This window comes from Bombyx mandarina, chromosome 15 (genome assembly GCF_030267445.1).
Source record: "Bombyx mandarina strain Sakado chromosome 15, ASM3026744v2".
Taxonomy (NCBI): domain Eukaryota; kingdom Metazoa; phylum Arthropoda; class Insecta; order Lepidoptera; family Bombycidae; genus Bombyx; species Bombyx mandarina.
In genome coordinates, this window is record NC_143221.1 from 5,570,233 (window position 1) to 5,594,213 (window position 23,981).

The window sequence follows — 23,981 nt, forward strand, 5'->3', positions numbered from 1 at the left end:
GCAATCAAGCTCAAAACAAAAAAAAAATTTGTGAAAATGTGCTTTTCACAATGACCTGCTTAAAATTAATATGGATGAACTTGAACGGTGTTATTGTTAGTTTTTTTTTACAAAGTTATGGCAGTTAATTACATATATAGTGTAATAAAATTCAAGTTTAATGAAAAGAAATGTAATAATCAGCACATAAACTATACCTATAATGTGCTTGGGATAAGGCCTCATTGGGCTTATTTTCATTGACTTTCTGCACTATAACGATAAAAATAATCATAAATATGAATTCTAATAGATATTTTTTAACGTGACGTGTTGTCTTAATTTCCAAAACATTCTCATGAACAGATTTCATATTGTTAGATAGTATTAGTTTGATTTAGCGTTTATTATTTTAATTTTATCGATTTGGTAAAGTAAAGTTCACATTTGTATTGGTATGTGAAGTTCTCAATTGAAAAAGCCCGAAATCATAAACTATACAAAAAAATTAGTCCATAACAGAGTTAATTGGCGTAGCTAGGGAATCTTTATCAGTCAGCTAGCAAGCTGGGCAGCTACCATCAGTTTTCAATTTAATTGGTAATCCAGATAAAAGATGATTTAATTTTTGAAGGGTTGATAGATTTTTCTTAAATTAAAAAACTAACATCCGTTTAGTACTTAATCGATAAGTTTAGTAACACTTGACAATGCGACAGCGAGGGTTATGAATATTAACAATTTAAGTAGAACTGAACTGGTCGTGTCGTGGTCGTAGCGCGGTGATAGACGTAAAATATGGATGTGTCACGCATGGTTTACATAATTCGGACGAACAAACACTAACAAGTGCTACGTTTAATTGTACTTTTATAACATTTTATAGATAAATAATAATATGAATAATGGTTATAAATACTATATAAGTAAAAATAATAGGCTTGATACTTTCTAGATATGTATTTGCATTGGTGTCCATTTATCTATATAATACTTTTCAAAAGGTCTGTAAATATTTATGATTCCTCTCGCAAACAGCAAATATTCTCCTTATTACGGATAGGTATTTACAATATGTACAAGAATTATTTTTTAAACGTGATCATTCGTGATCAAGCTTTCCATTATCATTTCAGTCATTGTAATCAACGGAAAGAAACTTCAGTCAGTAGTTAATTTCGTTTGTTATCAGGCGATAAGACGGAGAGTTTCAAATTATTTGATTGGTTGATTCTATGATTGGCCATTTCGGTGATTAGTCCATTGAAACGTCAAACATTAAATTTTCCTTCATGATAATATGACTTAAAATGATAATTTTTTTACCATAAGTGTATCATCAATTTTTTGCATGGAGAGAATGAATATTACATTTAATTATTATTTTATTGTCCACTAGCGTGTTGAAGAGGGATTTATTATGCGAATTTTAAATAAATGTAATCGATTTTAAGAGGAAAGTAAAAGACATTGGATTGAAACTTACAAATAAAATAAATATACCTAGATATAGAGGAAATCTTTCTTGACCTATGCAAGTGTAGTTTTTTTTTTTATGATTGAAGGATTACTGGTGGCCCGGAGGCCTTTCCAGTTTCACCAGGACAGGTGAGCGAGCAAAGGCTCAGCCAGGAGGGGTGGGATTTGCTAACAGCTACCCGAGCGCCTCCGAAGGAGACCTAACAGCTCAAGAGTAGCTGCTTCGCGAACGGATCGGAATCGCGACCCGCTGAGAAGATCCGGCGAGAAACTCAGCGAGCTGATTCATGGGTTAGGTTGCACGGCGAACTCTTTGTCGAGTTCGACGAGTACGGTTACCGGGGTCCCTAAGCCTGCTCCTAGTGTTAGAGCTGAAGGCGTCTAATGCAAAGGTTATTGGATCTGATGGATCCGTAAGGACGTGTCTAGGGCGTCGACGGTGACTGGCTCCTGCGTGATCAGGATTCGGGGAGTAGTCAGCGGCGGCAACGATAAGGCGATTATCATGACGCATAGCCTTATCGAAGTACCGTTCCGACGCTGACTTCATGTATTTCTGGATAGATTCGAGGCCCAGGTCGTCGTGTAGGTCAACGTTCTTCACGAACCACGGAGCTCCGACGGCTAACCTGCAAAAGCGGGATTGTAGAGATTGGAGGGTGTCTATGTTTTTTTTTTTTTTTTTATGATTGAAGTATTACTGGTGGCCCGGAGGCCTTTCCAGTTTCACCAGGACAGGTGGGCGAGCAAAGGCTCAGCCAGGAGGGGTGGGATTTGCTAACAGCTACCCGAGCGCCTCCGAAGGTGTCTATGTGTGTGCGGGCCGCGTGAGCGAACACCACACTCGCGTAAGTCATGACGGGCCTTATGCAAGTTTTGTAAAGTGTCACCTTGTTCCGAAGGGACATTTCACTCCGCTTACAGATCATGGGGTAGAGTCTACCGAGAATAAACGCGGCACGGTCACGGACTGATTTTATATGCGGGCGGAATGTCATCGATGCATCCAGGGTAACGCCCAGGTACTTGACCTTCCTGGCCCAGGGTATGGGTTGTCTAAAGAGAGTAATCGGGGGTGTGCAAGTGTAGTGTTGGCTCACGCTGCCCGCACTAACTTGAAACCCCTTCAAACTATTCAATCCCGTTTTTGCAGGATAGCCGTCGGAGCCGTGGTTCGTGAGGAACATCGACCAGTATAACGACCTGGACCTAGAGTCTATCAGTAAGTATCTACAGTCGGCATCAATGCGCGCCACTTCGACAAAGCGGCACGACATGAGAATCCTTTCATCGTGGCCGCCGGAAACTACATAGCCGATCCTGCGGACCAAATGGTAAACAGTCAACGTCGCCCAAAACACGTCATTTCATTCATTGTTTTTGTCGAACCCGTCGCTTGCGACGAAGGGCTCGGCGAGTAAATTAACCCACAGACACAGGGCACTGAGTTTCTCGCCGGATCTTTTCAGTGGGTCGCGTTTTCGATCTGGTGGTAGATTCTGCGAAGCACAGCTCCTGCTAGGGTTCGTGTTAGCAACATCGTCAGGTTTGAGCCTCGTGAGCTCAACTATTAGCCCGGCGACGCTGACATGGTCTCTCTAGACCATCAGCTTATGCAGGAAAAAATAAAGGAAATCATTATATTAATATTATACATAATATTATACACGCGACATTCCAAATTCGTCTAATAACAATGAATATAAAAGTGATAACTATTAACATAGGCTTTTTAGGTTAAGCAACTTCATTTAGTAAAAGAAACCTTGAAACAAACATTCTGATATTGATAGAGTTTCATACGCCTATTCTATCAAGTGAATCGAGTACTACCAATATTTCTATTGCTGTATGTGTTATTAGCACACTTCAACCTTTACGGAATTCCTGGTATACCGTATGCACCAACTAGTAAATATTTTACCAGACTAAATGCTTTTAATTCGGTTTTATTTGGTTCACATCGAAACCACGTTGTCCTATAGCGTGAAAACATGAACAAAGTTCTGCGGTTTTGTAAACAATTTCAGAGCTGAGTTAATCCATACTATCATTTACACTCCGGTTTGAGCCCAATGAGCTCACCTACATGTTAGGGCGAAGCTGAAATAGCCTCTAAGGCTATCAGCATAGGTAGGAGAAAAAAAACTACCAAGAACCTCTGCGTTCATCCATCCATCCATCCTGCGTTTCCCGAGATATTTTGTGCAATGTTCTATCCGGCTTTAGATGAACTTCCCTCTTCGGTGTTTCCTGAGCGTTATAACATGTCTTCGTTTAAACGAGGTTTGCGGAGATTACTTAGCGGTAGGCAGAGGCTTGGCTCTGCCCTTGGCAGTATTGCTAACGTCCATGAGCGAAGGTAACCACTTACCATTAGCTGGGTCATATGCTCGTCTGCCTTTCTAAATTAAAAGAGTTTAATCATAATATCCAAACCGTAGTCGCTTTTTTCATAATAATAATTAAATTTATCCTACAAAAAATGTATTTTCTTGTTTTAATTTTTGATGAATTTTAATGTATTAAATCAATTCTTATTAGAAACGGTTTAAATATAAACTGAGATTCATCTTTCGAGAGGGTACAAATAAATTATTATGGATGATTTTCAGTAGCAGCAGGGCAGAAAGTAATGGCGTCAAGCAGTCTGGCTACACCACTGTGGAGGGATTCGTCGTGGTCGTTGATCGCACATTCGACTCAGGTACAAACACATGTGGCGTTCTAAAGCATTAACCATTATGCATTGTAAATTGCAATACATTTGATTTTAATTTGTATGTATAATTAATATATTGCGAATAAAAATTCAACGATGGAGAAATTACCTTTTTTTCTTCTTTATTAATTAGTATAATACATACAGAAATGACAATAATAATTAAGGTGTGGCAATAGACTACTGTACTAGCAAAGTAGTGGAATACTTCGTTAATTGTAGCAATGTCATTCACTAGTCTGAAAAATTCTTATGATGTAGCTTGTATATTTTGGTCGTCCGTGCGCGAACTGACAAACATTGACGCACGCACCTGACGTCTTCATATTATATTTTACTTACAAAATACATATAATATATAATAAATGTTTAGAAATATAAAAGCTAGCGTATCAAAAGCGTTTTATATTGCATGTTTGCTGCATTTGCAGATGGTTCAGATGTGCGAGTGTTTACGACTTTCAGCCGGACGCGAGTTTGGCCCATAAAGCAAAAATTAATGGGTTTTAACTTTACCAACCGACTACGAAGTCAAGGATATTTTTGGCAAACACTGTCACAGGATATTCTTGTTTTAGTCTACCGGTACCTGACTATTGTTGAAACAAGGCCAAGTATGTAGGTATATCTTGAATTTTCCAACTTATGAAAATGGACACACAATCTCAAGTTGGCCGAAGTTGAAGAAAAGTTTCGAGCGAACCTTAGCTCATGGCATTCCCCCTCTGTGTTTGTCGCCGAATCTTCTCAGTGGATCGCAATTCAGATCTGATGATAGATATACTCGGGAAGGAGCCGCCCTTGAGCTATTGTGGCTCTTCTGGAGGCGTTCGGTCAGCTATTAGCAAACTTTCCCTTCCCAACTGAGCCTTCGAATTCAGCCATTTGTCAAGGTCTCAGGGTCAAAGGCGATTTTGCCATCGCAAAAAAGCCATTGTTACGGTGAATGACAATTAAATAGTAATTTCTGAGAAATCAGGCTACTTTCATATAATTTCAATAATTCATACAATTTTCAAGGAACTGTTTGAGATGATTCCCTCATCTCCTTTTTGTCATCGCACCTCCCGCCATCGGAGCAGAATTCATCCATATTATCTGGAACGGCTGCGTTCATCGACAGTGCGTTTCCAGAGGTCATTTTTTGCCACATACCTACCATCCGGTTATGGAATGAGCTCCCTTCCACGGTGTTTCCCGAGCGCTATGACATGTCCTTCTTCAAACGAGGCATGTGGAGAGTATTAAGCGGTAGGCAGCGGCTTGGTTCTGCTCCTGGCATTGCTAAAGTCCATGGGCGACGGTAACCACTCACCATCAGGTGGGCCGTATGCTCTTCTGCCTACAAGGGCAATAAAAAAATAAAAAAATAATATAAATTGGTGCTAGTAAGTGGGAATATCTTTAAATTCAGGTTCCATGTAACTTGTCTGACTAGATTATTTTCATGAAATTACAGCTTATTTTGCAAAATGGAACCGTTTTTGACGTGCTATTTTATGAAATGCGTTTTTAAGGTCTTGAATCGATTGTGGGCTTAGACCTGATTCAGCGAAGCAATGATCTTGCTAGGACCGATGTTAGCAAATCCTCTCAACAGAGCTCAGTGAGCTCGCCCTCCAACGAAGGCGAAACCAGAATAGCGCTTCGAGGCTACTAGCAGATGGGTAAAAAAATCTAAAGGCGTTAAATTACAAGATTTGGGTGGTCAAATGTGATCGCCTCGCCAAGAAATCACACGGCCAGGAAACTTTAAATGCAAAAGTCTTTACTTCTTATTTCTTTTTGAAGTGAAACTTCTTTAAAATCGTTGTGATTTCAAACTCGATGAAACGAAATGAAACGAAACGAAAAAATAAGTGTGCCGCGATTGGCTTGCCGAAGCGGCTCCGAGCGGCGCCGACAAATGAGGAAGCGCTCCACACGGTCTCGCGTTCCCGACTGGTTCGGTGTGTTTTTGACGTCCGTGCACGCTGTCGCGGCTTTCGGGGCGCCCTGAGATACTTTTATTTCTATTTAGTTTGTTATCAACAGATGTCGCTGCACGTAAATTCAACACATTCAAACGCAAATTCACATTAATATCCTATAAATCCAGTAATATAAAATCATTAATCGCAATCCATTCAGCGTAATATTTGCTCCGGTCTCATTTTCGAAAAAGTAAGTTTCAATGACTCGTTCAGACCATAAAATTGCATCAAACAGTCACACGTTATGATGGAGAGATTTTCAGCAATAAATCTTGGGTTTTGTGAACACCAACTGTAGGTACAACATGGGAGTGCCGGACAGACTCATGCTCGTTATATGAGACTACTTGTCGAACCGCTCGTTTCGATATCGAGTAGAGGGAACTCACTCTCGTCCCCGCAACTTAACGGCTGGAGTCCCGCAAGGCTCCACGCTCTTCCCGTTACTGTTCATTTGTATATCAACGATATACCCTGGTCTCCTGAGACCCATATAGCGCTCTTCGTCGATGACACGGCGATGTACTACTCATGTAGGAAGAAGTCGTTATTGCACTGGCGACTCCAGACCGTAGCAACCACCATGGGACAGTGGTTCCGGAAGTGGCGCATCGACCTCAACCCCACGAAAAACACAGCGGTGCTCTTCAAAGGGGTCGCCCTCCCAAAACCAATTCGAGCAGCCCACTCACAAATAGGCACGTTAACGCCTCCGCCATTCGCCCCATCACTCTTTTCACCCAGCCCATACCGTGGGACTCGACGGTCAAGTATCTAGGCGTCACCCTCGACAGAGGGATGACATTCCGCCCCCATGTCAAGTCGGTACGCGACCGAGCTGCGTTCATATTACGCCTCTATCCGATGATTTAAGTAAGCGAAGTAAGTTGTCCCTTCGTAATAAAGTAACACTTTACAAAACTTGCATACGCCCGGTCATGACCTAAGCTAGTGTAGTTTGCTCACGCAGCCCGCACTAATTTAAAACCTCTTCTAGTCATTCAACCCCGTTTTTGCAGGATAGCCGTCGGAGTACCGTGGTACGCAAGTACGTACATCTCCACGACAACATGGACTTTACTGGTGGTAGGACCTCTTGTGAGTCCGCGTGGGTAGGTACCAACACCCTGCCTATTTCTGCCGTGAAGCAGTAATGCGTTTCGGTTTGAAGGGTAGGGCAGCCGTAGTAACTATACTGAGACCTTAGAACTTATATCTCAAGGTGGGTGGCGCATTTACGTTGTAGATGTCTATGGGCTCCAGTAACCACTTAACACCAGGTGGGCTGTGAACTCGTCCACTCATCTAAGCAAAAAAAAAACAAAAAAAAAAAACATGGACCTCGAGTCCATCAGCAAGTATTTATAGTCGGCATCAGTGCGCCATTTCGAGAAAGCGGCACGACATGAAATCCTCTAGTCGTGGCCACCGGAAACTACACACCCGTTCCTGCGAACTCAATGGTAAACAGTCGACGTCGCCCTGAACACGTTACTTCGGATCCTCCCGATCCACTAACGGTGCTTTTAAGTACCGAACCCGTCGTTCATGCTTCGCAGAATCTACCACCGGATCGGAAACGCGACCCACTGAGAAGATCCTGCGAGAAACTCAGTGCGCTGTTTCTGTGGGTTAATTTACTCGCCGAGCCCTTCGTCGCAAGCGACGGGTTCAACGAGGAGGGTGACCGGTGCTTGTGGTACCTAAATGCACCGTTACTGGATCGGGAGGATCCGTAATGACGTGTTTTGGGTGATGTCGACTATTTACCATACGCTCTACAGGATCGGGTATGTAGCTTCCATCGGCCACGACAAGAGAGTTCTCATGTCATGCCCAGTGCCGGATTAAGCAAGCGCGGGGCCCGTAGCAAATTATTTCAAATAGCCCTTGATCTACTATGGGTTCTTAAGTATAAAGTGGTAAAAAAACAAATCAATAGTCTATACGTTTATTTGCCATCTATAGGTTACAATTTTGTGGGTATTTAGTAAATTACTATAGGCGCTGTTAGGCTCTGACAAGTACAAAAAGCCAGAGATGAGATTATCTGGCTATAAAATAATTTTGTTTTTGAAGACTTTTTGTAGAGCTGATTATCAGGCTGATTGAAATTCTACACGTTTATACAAACAACTTTTTCTTAATAAGTCACTGAAAAAATTAAGCTCGGGCAGAGATAAGTGGGTTTAAATATGCGGGGCCCACGTTCGCGCGGGGCCCGTAGCAATTGCTACTCTTGCTACATGGTTAATCCGGCACTGGCCATGCCGCCTTCTCAAAGTGGCGCAATAGTATGTCAAGTAGTGACAGCTTGAGCCATGACACCTATTAAAATGGCGGGCAAAATAAAGTAACGTATTATTGGAGCACCCTGTAGACTGAGGTAGGTACTAGGTTGAAGTGAGGACAGAATTTATCATTATCACATAATGCTATTGTGTGACAAGTACCTAAATTTTTTTTAGAGATTTATCGTAAAATTATGGACGTACATGTCCGTCGTGCTATTTCGAATTTAAGTATGCGTCGCGTATATAATTAAAACGTATGTCCATAAAGCCAATAGATTTTGAATCAACATTAGCAATAGTGCAAAATTTTCGTTGTCGTCTATCATTAACCGTACCATATCTCTTCGTTTTCGAGAAACGGTTCAAACACAATATTAATTAATCCATCAATTGTTTTCGAAAAATACTAGGCAATTTTCATGATCGCCGTTGAAAGCCTCGTCTCTATCTAAAATCTAGAAACACGCATTATTAGGTTGCCAAATAAGTCAGCCGAGTGTCACGTCATTTGAAACATAAATAGTACAAGTCACAAGACAGACCGGTCGGCGGCAACGCACACAAGGGGATATGTGCTGCGATTGTGTGCGCCGAGATGGCCGCTTCGCTTGGCGCCAACGCCGCCTGCGTGTTATTTCCAACGCCATTACTCACACCGGCCTCGACTAATTATAATATTCAGCGAGCCCACATCGTTCACAGCTACGAATGTCCAGTCATATCCTGCACAATGAACTAATGTTCGGCGGCTATTTTTTAATACATCTAAAATTGTCATTTTCCCGATTTTTATTAATATTGTAAAATTAGGGACAAATGAAATATGTGTTCTAGTTTAATGATAATTCATGCCTGCGCTCATTTGTTAATTATTTTAATTAATATCACTTCATTTGATGTTCGGCGAGATCACAGATGCCGGCGCTGCGAAAACGGTTGTTTTATGTAAACATGGAGTGTGTACTACTGCGCACTCAATAGCATAATCGTTCTGCCCTTTAACCTAGACGTTCGTGTTTTGTGATAATGGATCCAGCACGCACTACTTTGCAAGCGCTCTATTTGCAGTTATTGTTAAAATGAAAATCATATTTAGATGTGCAAAATGATATTATACAAACACAAGTAAATCCTAAAAAAGTAGATATTATCATATCAACATGTCTAATTAAAAATGAGTTGATTGCTTTAAAATATCAATTTACACGAAATTGGTTTAAATCAACGGAAAATATTAAACTAAATACTCACAAGAAAGAGTTTCTTGTATTTAAGGTTACATAATAAGTAGCTTAAACAGCTCTGGAACTTTCCACAGTACGATGACAACGAACTAGGCAACTTAACGGTACGTTATTAAATTCACACGTATTCTTCAATTATGTAAATTTAAGAATCAATATTTAATAACATTTTTTTTCATTTGGATTTCTGATCATTAACCTTTTTATACATTTTCCGGATGTTTAGAAACGATAATGGCTTAATATCAAGATTTTACATATAATTCATTTCATATTACTGCAAGAATATAATAATTGAAACAGCTAAATTTTACGCTATTACGCGAAAATGGCGATGAGTGAAAATAGATTTGAATTAATAAATAATTTTTAATACATTTTTGGTGCATAAAAAGCTCGTAAATACCAAACCACACTTTTACCTACTTAAATTAAATTGTATAAAATATAATAATTAATAAATCTTTACATTAAGTTTAATTATGAGTCAATGGACTTTTCACTGATACTTAGTAAATACTTTTAGTGTGAAACGACGGCTAGTTGTGACGCAAATTTATTCGTTGCCAAAGAAAGTGTTTCTGTAGGGTTATTGTTCACGGAGTTAATACTATCGTGCCAACAGTCAAGATAAAAATATCAGAAACTTATGATAGTACGTGCCGTACATAACGGTACATATCACTAATCGTGTGACCAGGTTTTGAAATGAGCTGCGATCATAAAAACATGCTGATATCAGTTTTCATGAGTTTTTTCTTAACGATTGGCCTCTTGGCTTCTTGATAAAAATGAGTCGATTGCACGCCTTGCCACCCGTGTTCACGGACCACCCATGTGTATCACCGAGTTCGCTTTTTTAATCTCCACAGCTCTGATATAAATATCGGTGGCGCAATAGAGATCATCCTTAATGTTGCGCTAAGCCGCGTGAATTCAGGCTGTAGCTTCAATAAAACCTGTTTAACTTGGCTAATCCCACGTCAAGATGTTTTATGATAAAAATTATGAGATTTTAATACGACCACACTAGCGAGGTAATATTTCAGTTTTTTGACAGACGAGAACACAGGGTGCGCCGAAATCTCGTGAGTCTAGCTCGTTAAGAATAATGTCTGAGATTGATCTCGAACAAGTATCAATTATTCTTAGCACTAATTAAGTTAGGTTTCTATCGGTTAGTCTTGCAAAAACCTTTCAAGCTGAAATAGCATGGTATTAAATGTTGTGGCAATATTGACGCGTACCTATCCAAGATAACGACTATTCCAATAGGATTCAAATATTCGTGTCTGATACGTAATCCTGTTTTTGAGAGCATATTATCAGATTTTGATCTTGGATGTATAAAGCTATTAAGATTAGTAAATCGATGTTGCTTATGCAAATCAAATGACATATCTGATCACACAAGTGTTCCTAAATTTTATTATCAATATGCAAAGCCATTTAAGTGTAGATGACCCAGTTTTCGAAACAACGAATGAATCATTTAATTTTGCTGTATGTATTTTCATTACATATTTACATACTGGTTTAAGGGGTGGATGGTGAAACGGATGTATTATGTAAATTATGAAATCTATAGTTTAAAAACGAAAAGAAAAATTCAAAAATTAAATGCACAGCCAAAGTCAAAAAAAAATTTAATGTTTTTTTTTTCTTAATGAATCTCTTTAGTATATTGTGCCAAAGTAACTAGGTACAACATTCCACGTATTATTTATCAGGAAAAAAAATGTAGAAGGAAGCAAAATTTATATCGATATTATCTGTGAGGATTTAATCTCCAAATAAGTTATTACGAAACTATACGTTTAACGCTAGATGGAAAACTAACTTGTGTTGTGCGTCGAGTAATTTAGTAGTCACGCGGGGCGGGGTAGCTCAACTAGCTATGGAATCGTGATTCTGCGTCGAGTTGTTTCCATAACAAAAGTAACAATGTTATATTTTCACTCATGTTGACCCCACTACATTATTAAAGACTTGACTCGCAGCATAGGTAACTATTATCACTATAATATTACACATATTGGACAACTCTTGCGTATGACGACACTGTTGGGCATTAGCCCCGTCCCGCGTCCCGCCGTCACAAGCCGCTCGACACGCCGTTGCGCTCGCGCCATCGTTTCTCGGAAAACGATAGCTCGATATTATTATGTAGGTACCACACACCAACACAGTATTATTATAAAGATTTTTATACAGTAATACATAATGTATAAAGTATTTTTATTTATTTATAATACATTCAATACATATGGCAATATGAGTGTGAAGTTTGTCACACACAAAAATTACAATTAGTTCATCCCAAAATTACACAATGTAATTTTATAAACCTCTTTTTTTTTTTATTCTTTAAACTATAAAGCAATATAAAATTGTAATTTAACATGCAGTTGGACAAAGGTACATTAGATGAATGAACTATTTTCTGTTTTCAACTGAATAATTTCATTGCAACATATTCAAGCTTCATAGTGCCATCATACAAATATTCATAGACTTACAAAAAAGAAAACAGTTGAGAAATTATAACAATACATTTTCTTATAGGTATTTATTTCATTTATAAACCTTGTATCTATAAATACCACTAACGTAATTCATTTTTTGCCACAAATAAGTCATGCGTCTGAAATAATTAGTTTCAAGGGTCAGTACGTTACAATTGAGACTGACGTCATGTCTCACGATGGGCGTCAGCAGTCACGTTGCGGAGAATATTGGAGTCGGGTTGAGCCCCGCGAGTTCTAATAAGAAAATAATTTTATAAAACATTTACTATGAAATTTTCATAGTATGTAGGAAATGCATATCTAAACGATTAATTATTATTATTATACTGGTTTGAGTTAGAACAATTTCCAAATGTGGAAATAATACCTAACACGTCAGTCGTCCGTGACCACGAAAACTTTTTTTATGATTGAAATATTACTGTTGGCCCGGAGGCCTTTCCAGTTTCACCAGGACAGGTGGGCGAGCACAGGCTCAGCCAGTAAGGGTGGGATTTGCTAACAACTGCCCGAGCGCTTCCGAAGGAAACCTAACAAATCAAGAGCAATTGCTTCGCGAATGAATACCACGAAAACTGTAAAGCAATAGAAACGTCGGAAATAATGTGAAGATATTAAATATATTATTAATAAATATATATTATATTTATATATATAAAAATGAATTGCTTTTCGTTAGTCTCGCTAAAACTCGAGAACGGCTTGACCGATTTGGCTAATTTCGGTCTTGAATTATTTGTGGAAGTCCAGAGAAGGTTTAAAAGGTAGATAAATATGAAAATGCTCGGAATTAAACAATAATAACAATTTTGTTTTTCCTTTGATGTGTCTTCCGTCGGACGGATTCCTTTTGTTTGTTTTAAGTTTATTTTATACAAAATTTTAGGTCTTTTATTTATTGATTGAGACACTACAAAGTCTGGTCAGGTCAGCTAGTTATATATAAAGATATTATTTCCGACATTTCAAAGACACAAAAAAAATTAAAATACTTTTAATTGTGGCTACGAGTTGCGAAAACCGGACAAAATAGTAATCATATTAGATTATGATTATATTTGTAACAACAAACGCTTACTTTGCGCATAAAGTAATGCACAGAAACAATGAACTCGATTACTATGCGTTCCTATAACTTATTTAGTATAAGTGCATGTTTGTAGAGCCGCAGCTGACATCCTGGAATGGAGAACTAAGATCGAATCGTAAATACTTACGTACAAAGCGGAATCGTCGACAGGTATGCGTCATGACTGCCACAAATACAAAGGAAATTACTTTACTATTGTCACTTGTCGTAATACATTAGATAAACTACATAATTATATGAGAATGCATTTATTAGGTAAGACTATACTTTTTATGTACTTCTCACGGTCCACCCCCGATTAGCCCATAGACATCACCACATAAATCCCATCATTCAACTTGATTTAATAATTCACAATTATAATATTTACCGAACATATTAGATAAAAATATTTTTTTTAAACTGTATTTAAATCGTAATTGACATTGTTCGTACTTGTGATGTGATGAAACTACTTTTGATGAAATTCTAATCGGATCAGCAATAAATATAAAAGTGGTCGTACACAGTATTTGGTTCTTAGCTGCACGTAGAGCTTTCATTGTAACAGATTAGTTCGTGTTATGGTGAAAAAATAAATTATTGTACACTTCTTATCCAATTATTTCTACAAAATAGTAGGGCGGTGAATGTATAGGTAATTTATTAGATAGCAAGTCCAGCAAGACAACGCAACTGGTAAGGCAAGGTAGGTCGCACTTTATATGGAGAGTCGTTTAATCCACTGAATAAATTACCTATGTGCCTAGGTTTCTCCTGAATGACTAATGAACATTTAAAGAATTAGCACAATGCGCATGCAGTACACTTTCCAATTGCTTTCGTTAATACGCAGTCGGATCCGGTAAATATACTATAGAAATAAACATGTGCGCTATGCCGTCACCACAGGTGTACTACAATTTATTATGCATGAGCTCTTCTTACTTTTGTATGGGATTTGATCTTGAGTACATTTTCTACGAATCATATAAGATAAAATCACCAGAATTTATATTTTAATACTTTAAATTTATATAGATACTAAATTCAAACCAGTTAGATTAGATGTTATGAGCTAGTAGTAGATTCATCGTATGAAACCTACACTTACTTGAATGGATGTAACGAAAATCAGTTGTTTATTCAAATTATTAGCAGCCGGGAGTTTTATTATGAACAAACACGTCCCGCTTATTGGTAGTAAACGTGGCGCCTGAGGTCATTTTGTCACGTCACCACTTCGCAAAACGGTACGTATCGAAGCAAGTAGAGAATATTGATTTGTAAATGAACCACCTTAACATTTATGTGCAATATCGCCTCTGTCGATCAGAGTTCAAGTACTTATTGAATTACTGAAAGAAATGTATTATTGCTTAGTACCTACACTTTTTTAAAACTGGAATAAAAATAAATTATGTAATTAGATCACTAAACAAACACGTGAGTTAACGTTAAACTTCAACTTATATAGGTATCTATCAATATTTATTAAGTATTGTTTTTTATGTTATTAGATTTTGATCATCCTGAAATCTAAATAAATTCACTAATATATAAATACATATTATATTCTCTTCCGAAATAAAAAACAAAACTTTTTTAGACAAATCAAGAGGCCAGCTAAATAAGAACACCAATACCTAAGTGTCATCGTTGTGTTCAAAATTCCTTTGTGGGTATTATTCATATTGTTTCAACGTCATGTATTTCCGCAGCACTGCCATTGACGAAGGGACTAAACCACAAGGTGGCACATACATGTGTGCCACGGACAACCACGGCTCATATTGTCAACGAACGCACGATATTATCAAGGTTTCGTATTGCAACCTTTCAATATATATTTTTTTGTTTCAATATTTTTTGTATGCCGTAGCTAGTAGCGAACGCGTTAAGTTTGTTAATAATAATTACATAAATATTAACTTAATTCAGAAAGATTGGCAACAGCGTAACTGTCAACTTTGGGTCCACGAGCTTCGGCTAGCTTAGTCAAGTATACCATATGATCTGGTCTGGTTGGTTCTGGATCGATGGCAATGAAAAAGTATGCACTGTACGTTCATTTAGTAGGTGCAAGATCGATATGAAGAATTTGTTTGAACGTCAACGACGTAGGTGTTTGGTGCCACATCATATAATTTACACAAATATTTAGAATTGTTAAACCATTAAAGGTAGTCGTGTAATTTGAGGCACTAATGACCTAGGAACACCTGTGAAGTTCTGACGCGCCTGATTGAGAGTCAGGCAATGAAGGTCGCGTTTGCTCAGTACTCATTTGGTACTCTTTATCCTATTTCCTAGAGCTAAGACCTTATCATAGTTTTCCAATAAATCTTTTTAGTGTTAAACAACATTCAGAAAATTTCGGCTATTGACTAAAATTCGGCATTGACTATAAGATGTGGCATGTGAAATGTATTGATTTTTAATTAATATTTCATAGATATTAATGCTTTAGATAGTTCTTAAATAAAACAATATTAATAATATTAATGATTATTCGCAAATCGATGACATTAGCTCATCCCTCTCAATCAGGTTAGGAAGTAAATTAATGACTACATTTTTCCCTGACTGAAGATAGACAAAGTGAAAGTTAGAGGGTATAAAGAAATTAATTATGTCATTTCCTTATTTATCGAAAATATTTTTTTAGTAAAGCGTGAAAGGCCCTCTGGGTGTTGGGTGAACGTCAAGGCAAACCAGCATGGCTGCGCAGCGCCATCGAGTCTAGTGCGGCTAGCGCCTTGCGCGCCCACCTGACGCGCAACCCACACACCCAATCAACCTACACAGTACACGCCTTTGCCACGCTCATAAACTGTCTACGCATGACGAATAATAATAATAATTATACGTGATGCGTGCGTTATGAACAAATTTAGTGTTAAAGATTTATGGAAGACGCCATTTTATATTAAAATCAAACCTAATTTAATCTTTTCGTTATTTTTGTGTCAGCGAAAGAACAGGTTTTTATCTTTATATGCATATTACGTTAACTAATGTGAGTTGAATAACTTAAGAGCATCCGGCTACTTATTAGGCCACACCTTTAAAAGTTCGATTAGTTCTTATTGATGTTAGCACATTCTTATCTTTAGGACGTAATATTTTACTAATTCAACGGGCTTCAAACTTTTAATGGACTTATGAATAAACAAATCGAATAACTAACTACATAGTTGAAAGGACTTCGCACATCGTATCATGTTATCAATACAGCAGGGGTCAGGGATAGGTACTTACGCGGTTACGATATGATAATAATGTATGAAGCATTGAACAACAAATCTGCACGTTTGCGTTCGAACTGGCGCGGCGTAACTTGACGTGACTCATCGCGGAGTGATCGTGATACTACTCACGTCGCCGTAACTTGCCACGACATTAACTAACGCGTCTCTTTTCGAGACGTAATAGTTTTCTTTACAAAATTTCTTTGCAACAAGCAGAATTTGAATTACATGCGAATTATATAAAAGATACTAACGTTGTGTGCTTCAACGTCGTGTACAGAATTGTTATGAGCTTATATTGAAAATCATTTGGCTGAAAATAATTAAATATGTATACGTTTAATTTCAATTCAGAAAACGAACGCGCATGATTTCCTATTTTATAGAAATTTTAATTGGTATACCTGATAAGAAAGTTAGTGAAATTTTATTTGAATTTAATTTAATTGAAATTTTAATTTCAAGGAAAACCATGTACCGATATTCGAATATATTAATCATTATTTACGTAATATTTAACATGAGTAAGATGTCCAACTTGTTTGTTCTGTAACATAAACTAGATTTGGGATTGAAACTTAATTATGCGCAATAACTTACAGTTTCCCGTGAAGCAGTTAATTGTGATGGAAATCTTGAGTACAAGAAAGATCCAGCACCTGATGGGCACAGGTACGTTTTAAAAAGCCTCTATTAATTAAATAATTCTGAATACCTTCCTAGTTTCTACTTCAGGTATTTTTTATTGTAAGGAACCGAAATGGTTTTGTACCAACAAATTAGGTATATGTATTATTAAAATCTTTCTATGTACTTTTGAATAGAATTTTAATTTTCAAAAGACTCGTTGTAGACATAATTATATACCTTAGACTACTATCTACTACTATAACATGATTTGTAAATAACAACCTAAGATTCTTATTATGAATAGTTGATACTGTTAGTTTTCCAAATAGACTACGAAGTAACGAAACAACAACGAAGGCATAGTATAAATTGACGAGCTAATATTTAAATAGCACTTTGCATCAAAAATTTCAAAATAATAACAAGATTAACAATTTAAACAAGTACATACATACGTACGTACGTACGTAAGGGAATAAGTTAATGAATCAATTAGATACTCCCTGAGTACAGACGAACAGTTACGAATACGAGTATGAAAACTATTTGGGATATTTTGTATTCGTCACGCAAGCACATATTTATTAACTTTTTTCGTTTTTTATTATTATTTTATGATTGAAGGATTACTGGTGGCTCGGAGGCTTTACCAGTTTCACCAGAACAGGTGGGTGAGCACGGGCTCAGTCAGGAGGCGTGGAATTTGCTAACAGTTACCTACCCGAGCGCCTCCAAAGGAGACTTAACAATTCAAGATCAGCTGTTTCGCGAATGAATCTACTACCGGATCAGAATCGTGATCCGCTGAGAAGATCTAGCGAGAAACTCAGCGGGCTGATGTTTAGGTTAGATTACACGTCGAACTCTTTGCCAAGTTCGAGGAGTACGGTTACCGAGGTCCCTACGCTTGCTCCTAGTATTAGAGCCGAAGGCGTCTAATGCAAGAGTTATTGGATCTAATGGATTCGTAAGGACGTGTCTAGGGCACTTTTTTCGTGTGTGATTGACGGGTTTTATTCACGATTTTGATTTTTATAATTTCCTTTCTTTTGTGAATCTATACACTGTTGGGACTTCCTTTTCCTTATTCCTTACTCAATCCCCTATCCACGCCATCTGTTGACACTATAATAAAAATTACGCGTGTAAAAATGGCGCGAAGAGAGTGTGTAAAAAACTAAAACACGGTACCGGTGCAACAACGATAAAATTGTGATTTGTTCAGCACATACAACTCTCGCCAGTGAGAAAATATAATAGTGCATCAACGAACTACGGAGTGAGTCCTAAAACTTATCCTTTTCTCAGTCCCAAACATATCTAAATTCAAAACATACACAAACTACCGAAATCAAAAGGTAAGGATAAAACGGCTATGTAAAATTTTCACCTCTTTTTGTGAACTGCTTTTTTAAAGTTAATAGCTATTAACGATCTCTAGTTATTTTTAAAAATATTTGAAAATAAATGTTTTCGTTTTCATAAAATAAAATGTGAAATAAATGAGGCAAATTAGAATGCAGGTCATCCATGTTTAAAATATCATAGAAATTATTGAAATTCACAACAATAATATGGTTCGCTCGCTACTGCTCCGTCGGGTATACATACTAATGAAAATGTGTATTTATGATAACAACTACAAATAAAGGCCACGCGCGCTCGTACTTTGCACAACTATATCTTGAAGATCGCCAGCTGATCAGTTACCGACAGTATGGTTTCCGTCATGGTCCTTCTGCTGGCGATCATTTTTTTTTTATTTTTTATTGCTTAGCTGTGTGGACGAGCTCACAGCCCACCTAATGTTAAGTGGTTACTGGAGCCCATAGACATCTACAGCGTAAATGCGCCACACACCTTGAGATATAGTTCTAAGGTCTCAGTATAGTCACAACGGCTGCCCCACCCTTCAAACCGAAACGCATTACTGCTTCACGGCAGAAATAAGCGGGGCGGTGGTACCTACCCGTGCGGACTCACAAGAGGTCCTACCACCAGTAATTACGCAAATTATAATTTTGCGGGTTTAATTTTTATTACACGATGTTATTCCTTCACCGTGGAAGTCAATCGTGAACATTTGTTGAGTACGTATTTCATTAGAAAAATTGGTACCCGCCTGCGGGATTCGAACACCGGTGCATCGCTTCAACACGAATGCACCGGACGTCTTATCCGTTAGGCCACGACGACCACCGACGTCTTCTTGTATACCTCACACATAGATGGGCTGAAGACTTGGAAAGCAAGGGCGAGGCTCTCGCCGTGAGCCTTGACATCGCGAAGGCCTTCGACAGGGTCTGGCATAGGGCACTCCGGACTTCTATAGAAGCTTCCAGCTTAGAGAATCCCCGAGCGACTCTGCAAGTGAATGGCTAGCTTTTTGGATGGATGGAGCATCACAGTTGTCGTCCACGGCTGCTGATACCATGACACTGGCGTTCCACAAGGCTCGGTGCTCTCCCCACGCTTTTCATACTGCATATCAATGACATGCTATCTGTTGAGGTCCATGCATTGCTATGCGGATGATAGCAGGGGGATGCGCGATATCTCCGCCATCAGTCTCTCTCGAAGCGTGGTACAAAAGAGGCGATGAATACTTGTGTCTGAAGTGGAGAACTCTCTGGGGCGGGTCTCCATGTGGGGTGAACTGAATTCTGTTCAGTTCAATCTATTGAAGACACAAGCTTGCGCGTCCACTAAGAAGGACCCTTTCGTTATAGCGCCGCAATTTCAAGGAGTATCTCTGCAGCTTTCGCGAGTATAGGGATTCTGGGGGTCGATATTTCGAGCGGTGTTCAGTATCAGAGTCGTTTAGAAGGTAAAGCCAAATTGGCCTCTTAAATGTTGGGAGTCCTCAACAGAGCGAAGCGGTATTTCACGCCTGGACAAAGACTTAGGCTTTATAAAGCACAAGTCCGGCCTCGCAAGGAGTATTGCTCCCACCTCTGAGCCGGGGCTCCCAAATACCAGCTACTTCCATTTGACTCCATACAGAACGGGCTGTTCGGATCGTCGATATTCCCGTTCTCGCGGATCACTTGGAATCTGAATCTGGAAAGTGTTTTTATACCGTATGTTCCATGGGTAATGCTCTGAGAAAGTATTCGAGATGATCCCCTCATCGCTTTTTTATCTTCACACTTCCCGCCACCGCAGCAGAGCTTATCCATATTGTATGTAACCGCTGCGTTCATCAACAGTGCGTTTCCAAGGATATTTTTTTGCCACGTACAATCCGGCTTTGGCTTTTTTTTTTCCTACCTAAGCTGGTAGCCTGGAGCGGCTATTCCAGCGTAACCGTGGCTAGTAGGTGAGCTCACGGGGCTCAAACCGGACGACGATCCTAACACGAACGCTAGCAAGAGCCGTGCTTCGCAGAATCTACCACCGGATCGGAAACGCGACCCACTGAGAAAATATGGCGAGAAACTGAGTGGGCTGTGTCTGAGAGTTAATTTACTCGTCGAGCCCTTCGTCGCAAGCGACGGGTTCGACGGGAACGGTGACCGGTGCTTGAAGTACCTAAAAGCACCGTTAGTGGATCGGGAGGATCCGAGATGACGTGTTTTGGGCGACGTCTACTGCTTTCCATTCTGTCCGCAGGATCGGGCCGGCTTTGGAATAAACTCCACTCCACAGTGTTTCCCGAGCGCTATGACATGTCCTTCTTTAAACGAGGCTTGCGGAGAATACTTAATAGTAGGCAGCGGCTTGGTTTTGCCCCTGGCATTGCTGACGTCCATGAGCGACGGTAATCACTTGCTATCAGGTGGGCTGTATGCTAGTCTGTGTACAAAGGCAATAAAAAAAATGATATCACTTATGTATATGGTACTCCTTTCACCAATGTCACCCGTTCATATAATAAATAATTTCTATTTTTTCTACGAACTAAGTACCTACCTACAATAAAATTTCTCTAAAACACGTTCAGGTAGTGATACATCGCATTTAAAACAAAACTATATAAGTCTAAAGTGTTCAAGTCATGACTCATGACTACCTTCATGCTTTGAGCTGAAATTGGAAGTGTTTCCAGTATGTATGTATGGGTTTGATTTTATCAATTAATTCATTCCCGATCCTGCGGACAGAATGGAAAGCAGTCGACGTCGCCCAAAACACGTCATCTCGGATCCTCCCGATCCACTAACGGTGCTTTTAGGTACTTCAAGCACCGGTCACCGTCCTCGTCGAACCCGTCGCTTGCGACGAAGGGCTCGACGAGTAAATTAACTCTCAGACACAGCCCACTGAGTTTCTCACCGGATCTTCTCAGTGGGTCGCGTTTCCGATCCGGTGGTAGATTCTGCGAAGCACGGCTCTTGCTAGGGTTCGTGTTAGCATCGTCGTCAGGTTTGAGCCCCGTGAGCTCACCTACTAGCCACGGTTACGCTGGAATAGGCTACCAGCTTAGGTAGGAAAAAAAAAAAACAATTAATTCGTAACAAAAATGACATTGGAGTCCTACATAGAGTAAATAAACATATAGGCTAAAGTATATAATCAATATAGTAAAGTACCTAGTCAGGTCATAAATTCTGTCACATGTTTAATGTAAAATAATTGAAACAAGTTTATTCATTATGTAACCATTCATATACCAAAACGAACTTAACAAAACATAGATTCTTATGACACTAAAGTTTATTCAAAATGACCTCCGTGATTTTGAATACAGGCCTTCAATCTGCGCGGCCAGTCGTCTATCGCAGCACGAACGAGGTCCATGTCAATATCAGCGGCTGCCTTAATCAAGGATGTCTTGAGTGACTCCAAATTGGGATGAGGCTTTGAGCATGCCTTTTCCTCCAAGTTTTGCCATATCTTGTAATCTAACGGATTCAAATCTGGACTGGAGGAGGGCCAGTCTTCGTGCCGGATGAAGTCGATTTCACGCGCCGCCAGCCAGTCTTGTGTGCTCTTCGCTCTATGAGCTGGCGCCGAATCTTGTTGGAATACCCAGTGCCTGTTGTTGAACATGGTATGAGAAACAGGTTCCACAAGGTTCGTCAGGACTGTATTTTGATACACAACTGCATTCGTTTTTACACCTTTCTCACAAAAATGTACCTCTGTTAAGCCCCAATAAGAAACTCCCAACCATACCATGAGCGAGGATGGAAAATGACCTCGTTGGACACGCGGAATACGGTTGCTCGCTTCTTCACTACTGTGTGCGTACACCTTATCATTTTGTTTGTTGTAGCTCTCTTCTACGGTAAAAATTTTTTCATCCGAAAAAAGCATTTCCCGATATTTTTTTCCCGCGTACCGCTTCAACAAAGCGCGCCATCTCTTCAGTCTCAGGTCCATTAGACGAGCATTCAAACGATGTCCTGTTTTTCTTCGATATGCCCGAAGCCCTAAGTCTTCATTTAACACCCTTTTCACCGTGGTTCTGCTTAACTCCATCTGAAGGGCCAACAGTTTCTGCTTACGTTTGGGATTTCTTTGAATTCGCGCCTTCACAGCTTTTATCACTGCTGGAATCCTAACAGATCGAGGGCGACCACTTCTTGACCTGTCATCTACACTAGAGTCTTCATTGTATCGTTTGATGGTACGATAAACGAATCTTTTGGTTATATTCAAAATTTTCAGTATGTTAAAAATTTGAATTGGCGCGTAACCGTAACGATGCAACGCAATAACTGCAACACGGTCTTCTTTAAGCGTCCACTCCATATTTAAAAATGAGTAAAATTCTATAAAAGTATACATTTTTATTTTCATGAACAATTCGAAATTCGAATTCAATAAACTTTTTTGTGGCCAGCATTCTAAAAGAAAAGTTTTTACTGTGTGACAATACTTATGACCTGACTAGGTATATAATCATTAAGACATTTGAGGATAAACAAAGGTTACAGACATATTTGATTAAAATAGGAACTTAAATATTATTTTTTAAGTTTTAAACTTGATTTTCTGTCATCAGCTAGCCTATTCTTGTATTTGTTTTTTTTTTAATTAAAGAGGAAAAATGTCAATGATCATTGCATGTGTCATATCTTCCTACGAACTGATCATAACAAAGGAAAACTGTTTGGATTATCGATAAACTTTACACTTAAATCGCTTTCGTTGTGTCCTTGTTTCAGATGTGGTATTTGCCCTACGTACTTCCAAAAAATATGTGCATTTGACGCAAGCACCAATAATACATTTATATTCGACAATCACTGCGTTATGGATTTGTACAATTGTTTACAAGGAACAGGTATAGAAACACTTGAACATATTTTCCTCCTTGAAAATTTTTCCGTGTAAAATTTTACGAATATTCAAATTTTACTGCAGAAACATAACTGTCAAGCATACTGCACTGTGGAAATGTTTTTTCTAGCATCAGGCATAGTTTCGAAATTATTGAGATCGATTAATGTTCTATAGTTATGTTGTAGACCGCCTGTAGGTTCAAGTTACCCAACTGTCTACGATACTAAGCTTTGGTACCTAATTTATTATTTACTTACTGGTAAATTAACTTGTGAATACGGAATACAGGAAACATTGGTTGCAAAGGTTGACGTTACGTATAGCCGTGAAATGGCCTTATGCAATTACTTTTTTTTGCTTTCCAGAATTTGTTACTTTACATTATGATAAATGTCTTTATTTCGGCAACTTTGCGTACGTTCACGGCTACAAATATGAAGATTTGGACTACGGCGAAGACCATATCATTGTGAAAGACACGGTCAAGAATCCCGATTTCGTTTAATAATTAAACAAGAATTATCCTGTTTTGATCATGTTTTAATTCATTCTTGCATGTTGACTTATTAGTATTTATTCAC

The 23,981-nt window shown here is 38.7% G+C and overlaps 1 protein-coding gene and 1 long non-coding RNA gene across 3 annotated transcripts; one reads left to right on the plus strand and one right to left on the minus strand.

Annotated features, from left to right (window-relative positions):
- Window positions 1–8,090: 8,090 nt before the first annotated feature.
- Window positions 8,091–16,654, minus strand: LOC114242915 (uncharacterized). Of its 2 annotated transcripts, none has more exons than XR_016324214.1 (4): window positions 16,550–16,654; window positions 14,403–14,646; window positions 13,437–13,472; window positions 8,091–12,453 (listed from the first exon to the last, which is right to left on the minus strand). It is a non-coding gene; the product is annotated as an uncharacterized LOC114242915 (long non-coding RNA). The 2 variants fall into 2 exon arrangements; XR_003624674.2 differs by lacking the exon at window positions 16,550–16,654 and adding an exon at window positions 14,935–15,584.
- A 252-nt stretch (window positions 16,655–16,906) lies between these two features.
- LOC114242903 (uncharacterized) lies at window positions 16,907–23,929 on the plus strand. Its single transcript, XM_089733092.1, has 4 exons — window positions 16,907–17,063; window positions 17,142–17,211; window positions 23,283–23,401; window positions 23,766–23,929. The coding sequence occupies exons 1-4, from the start codon at window positions 16,907–16,909 to the stop codon at window positions 23,903–23,905; spliced, it is 486 nt and encodes a 161-aa protein (XP_089589218.1). The 3' UTR covers window positions 23,906–23,929.
- Window positions 23,930–23,981: the final 52 nt, after the last annotated feature.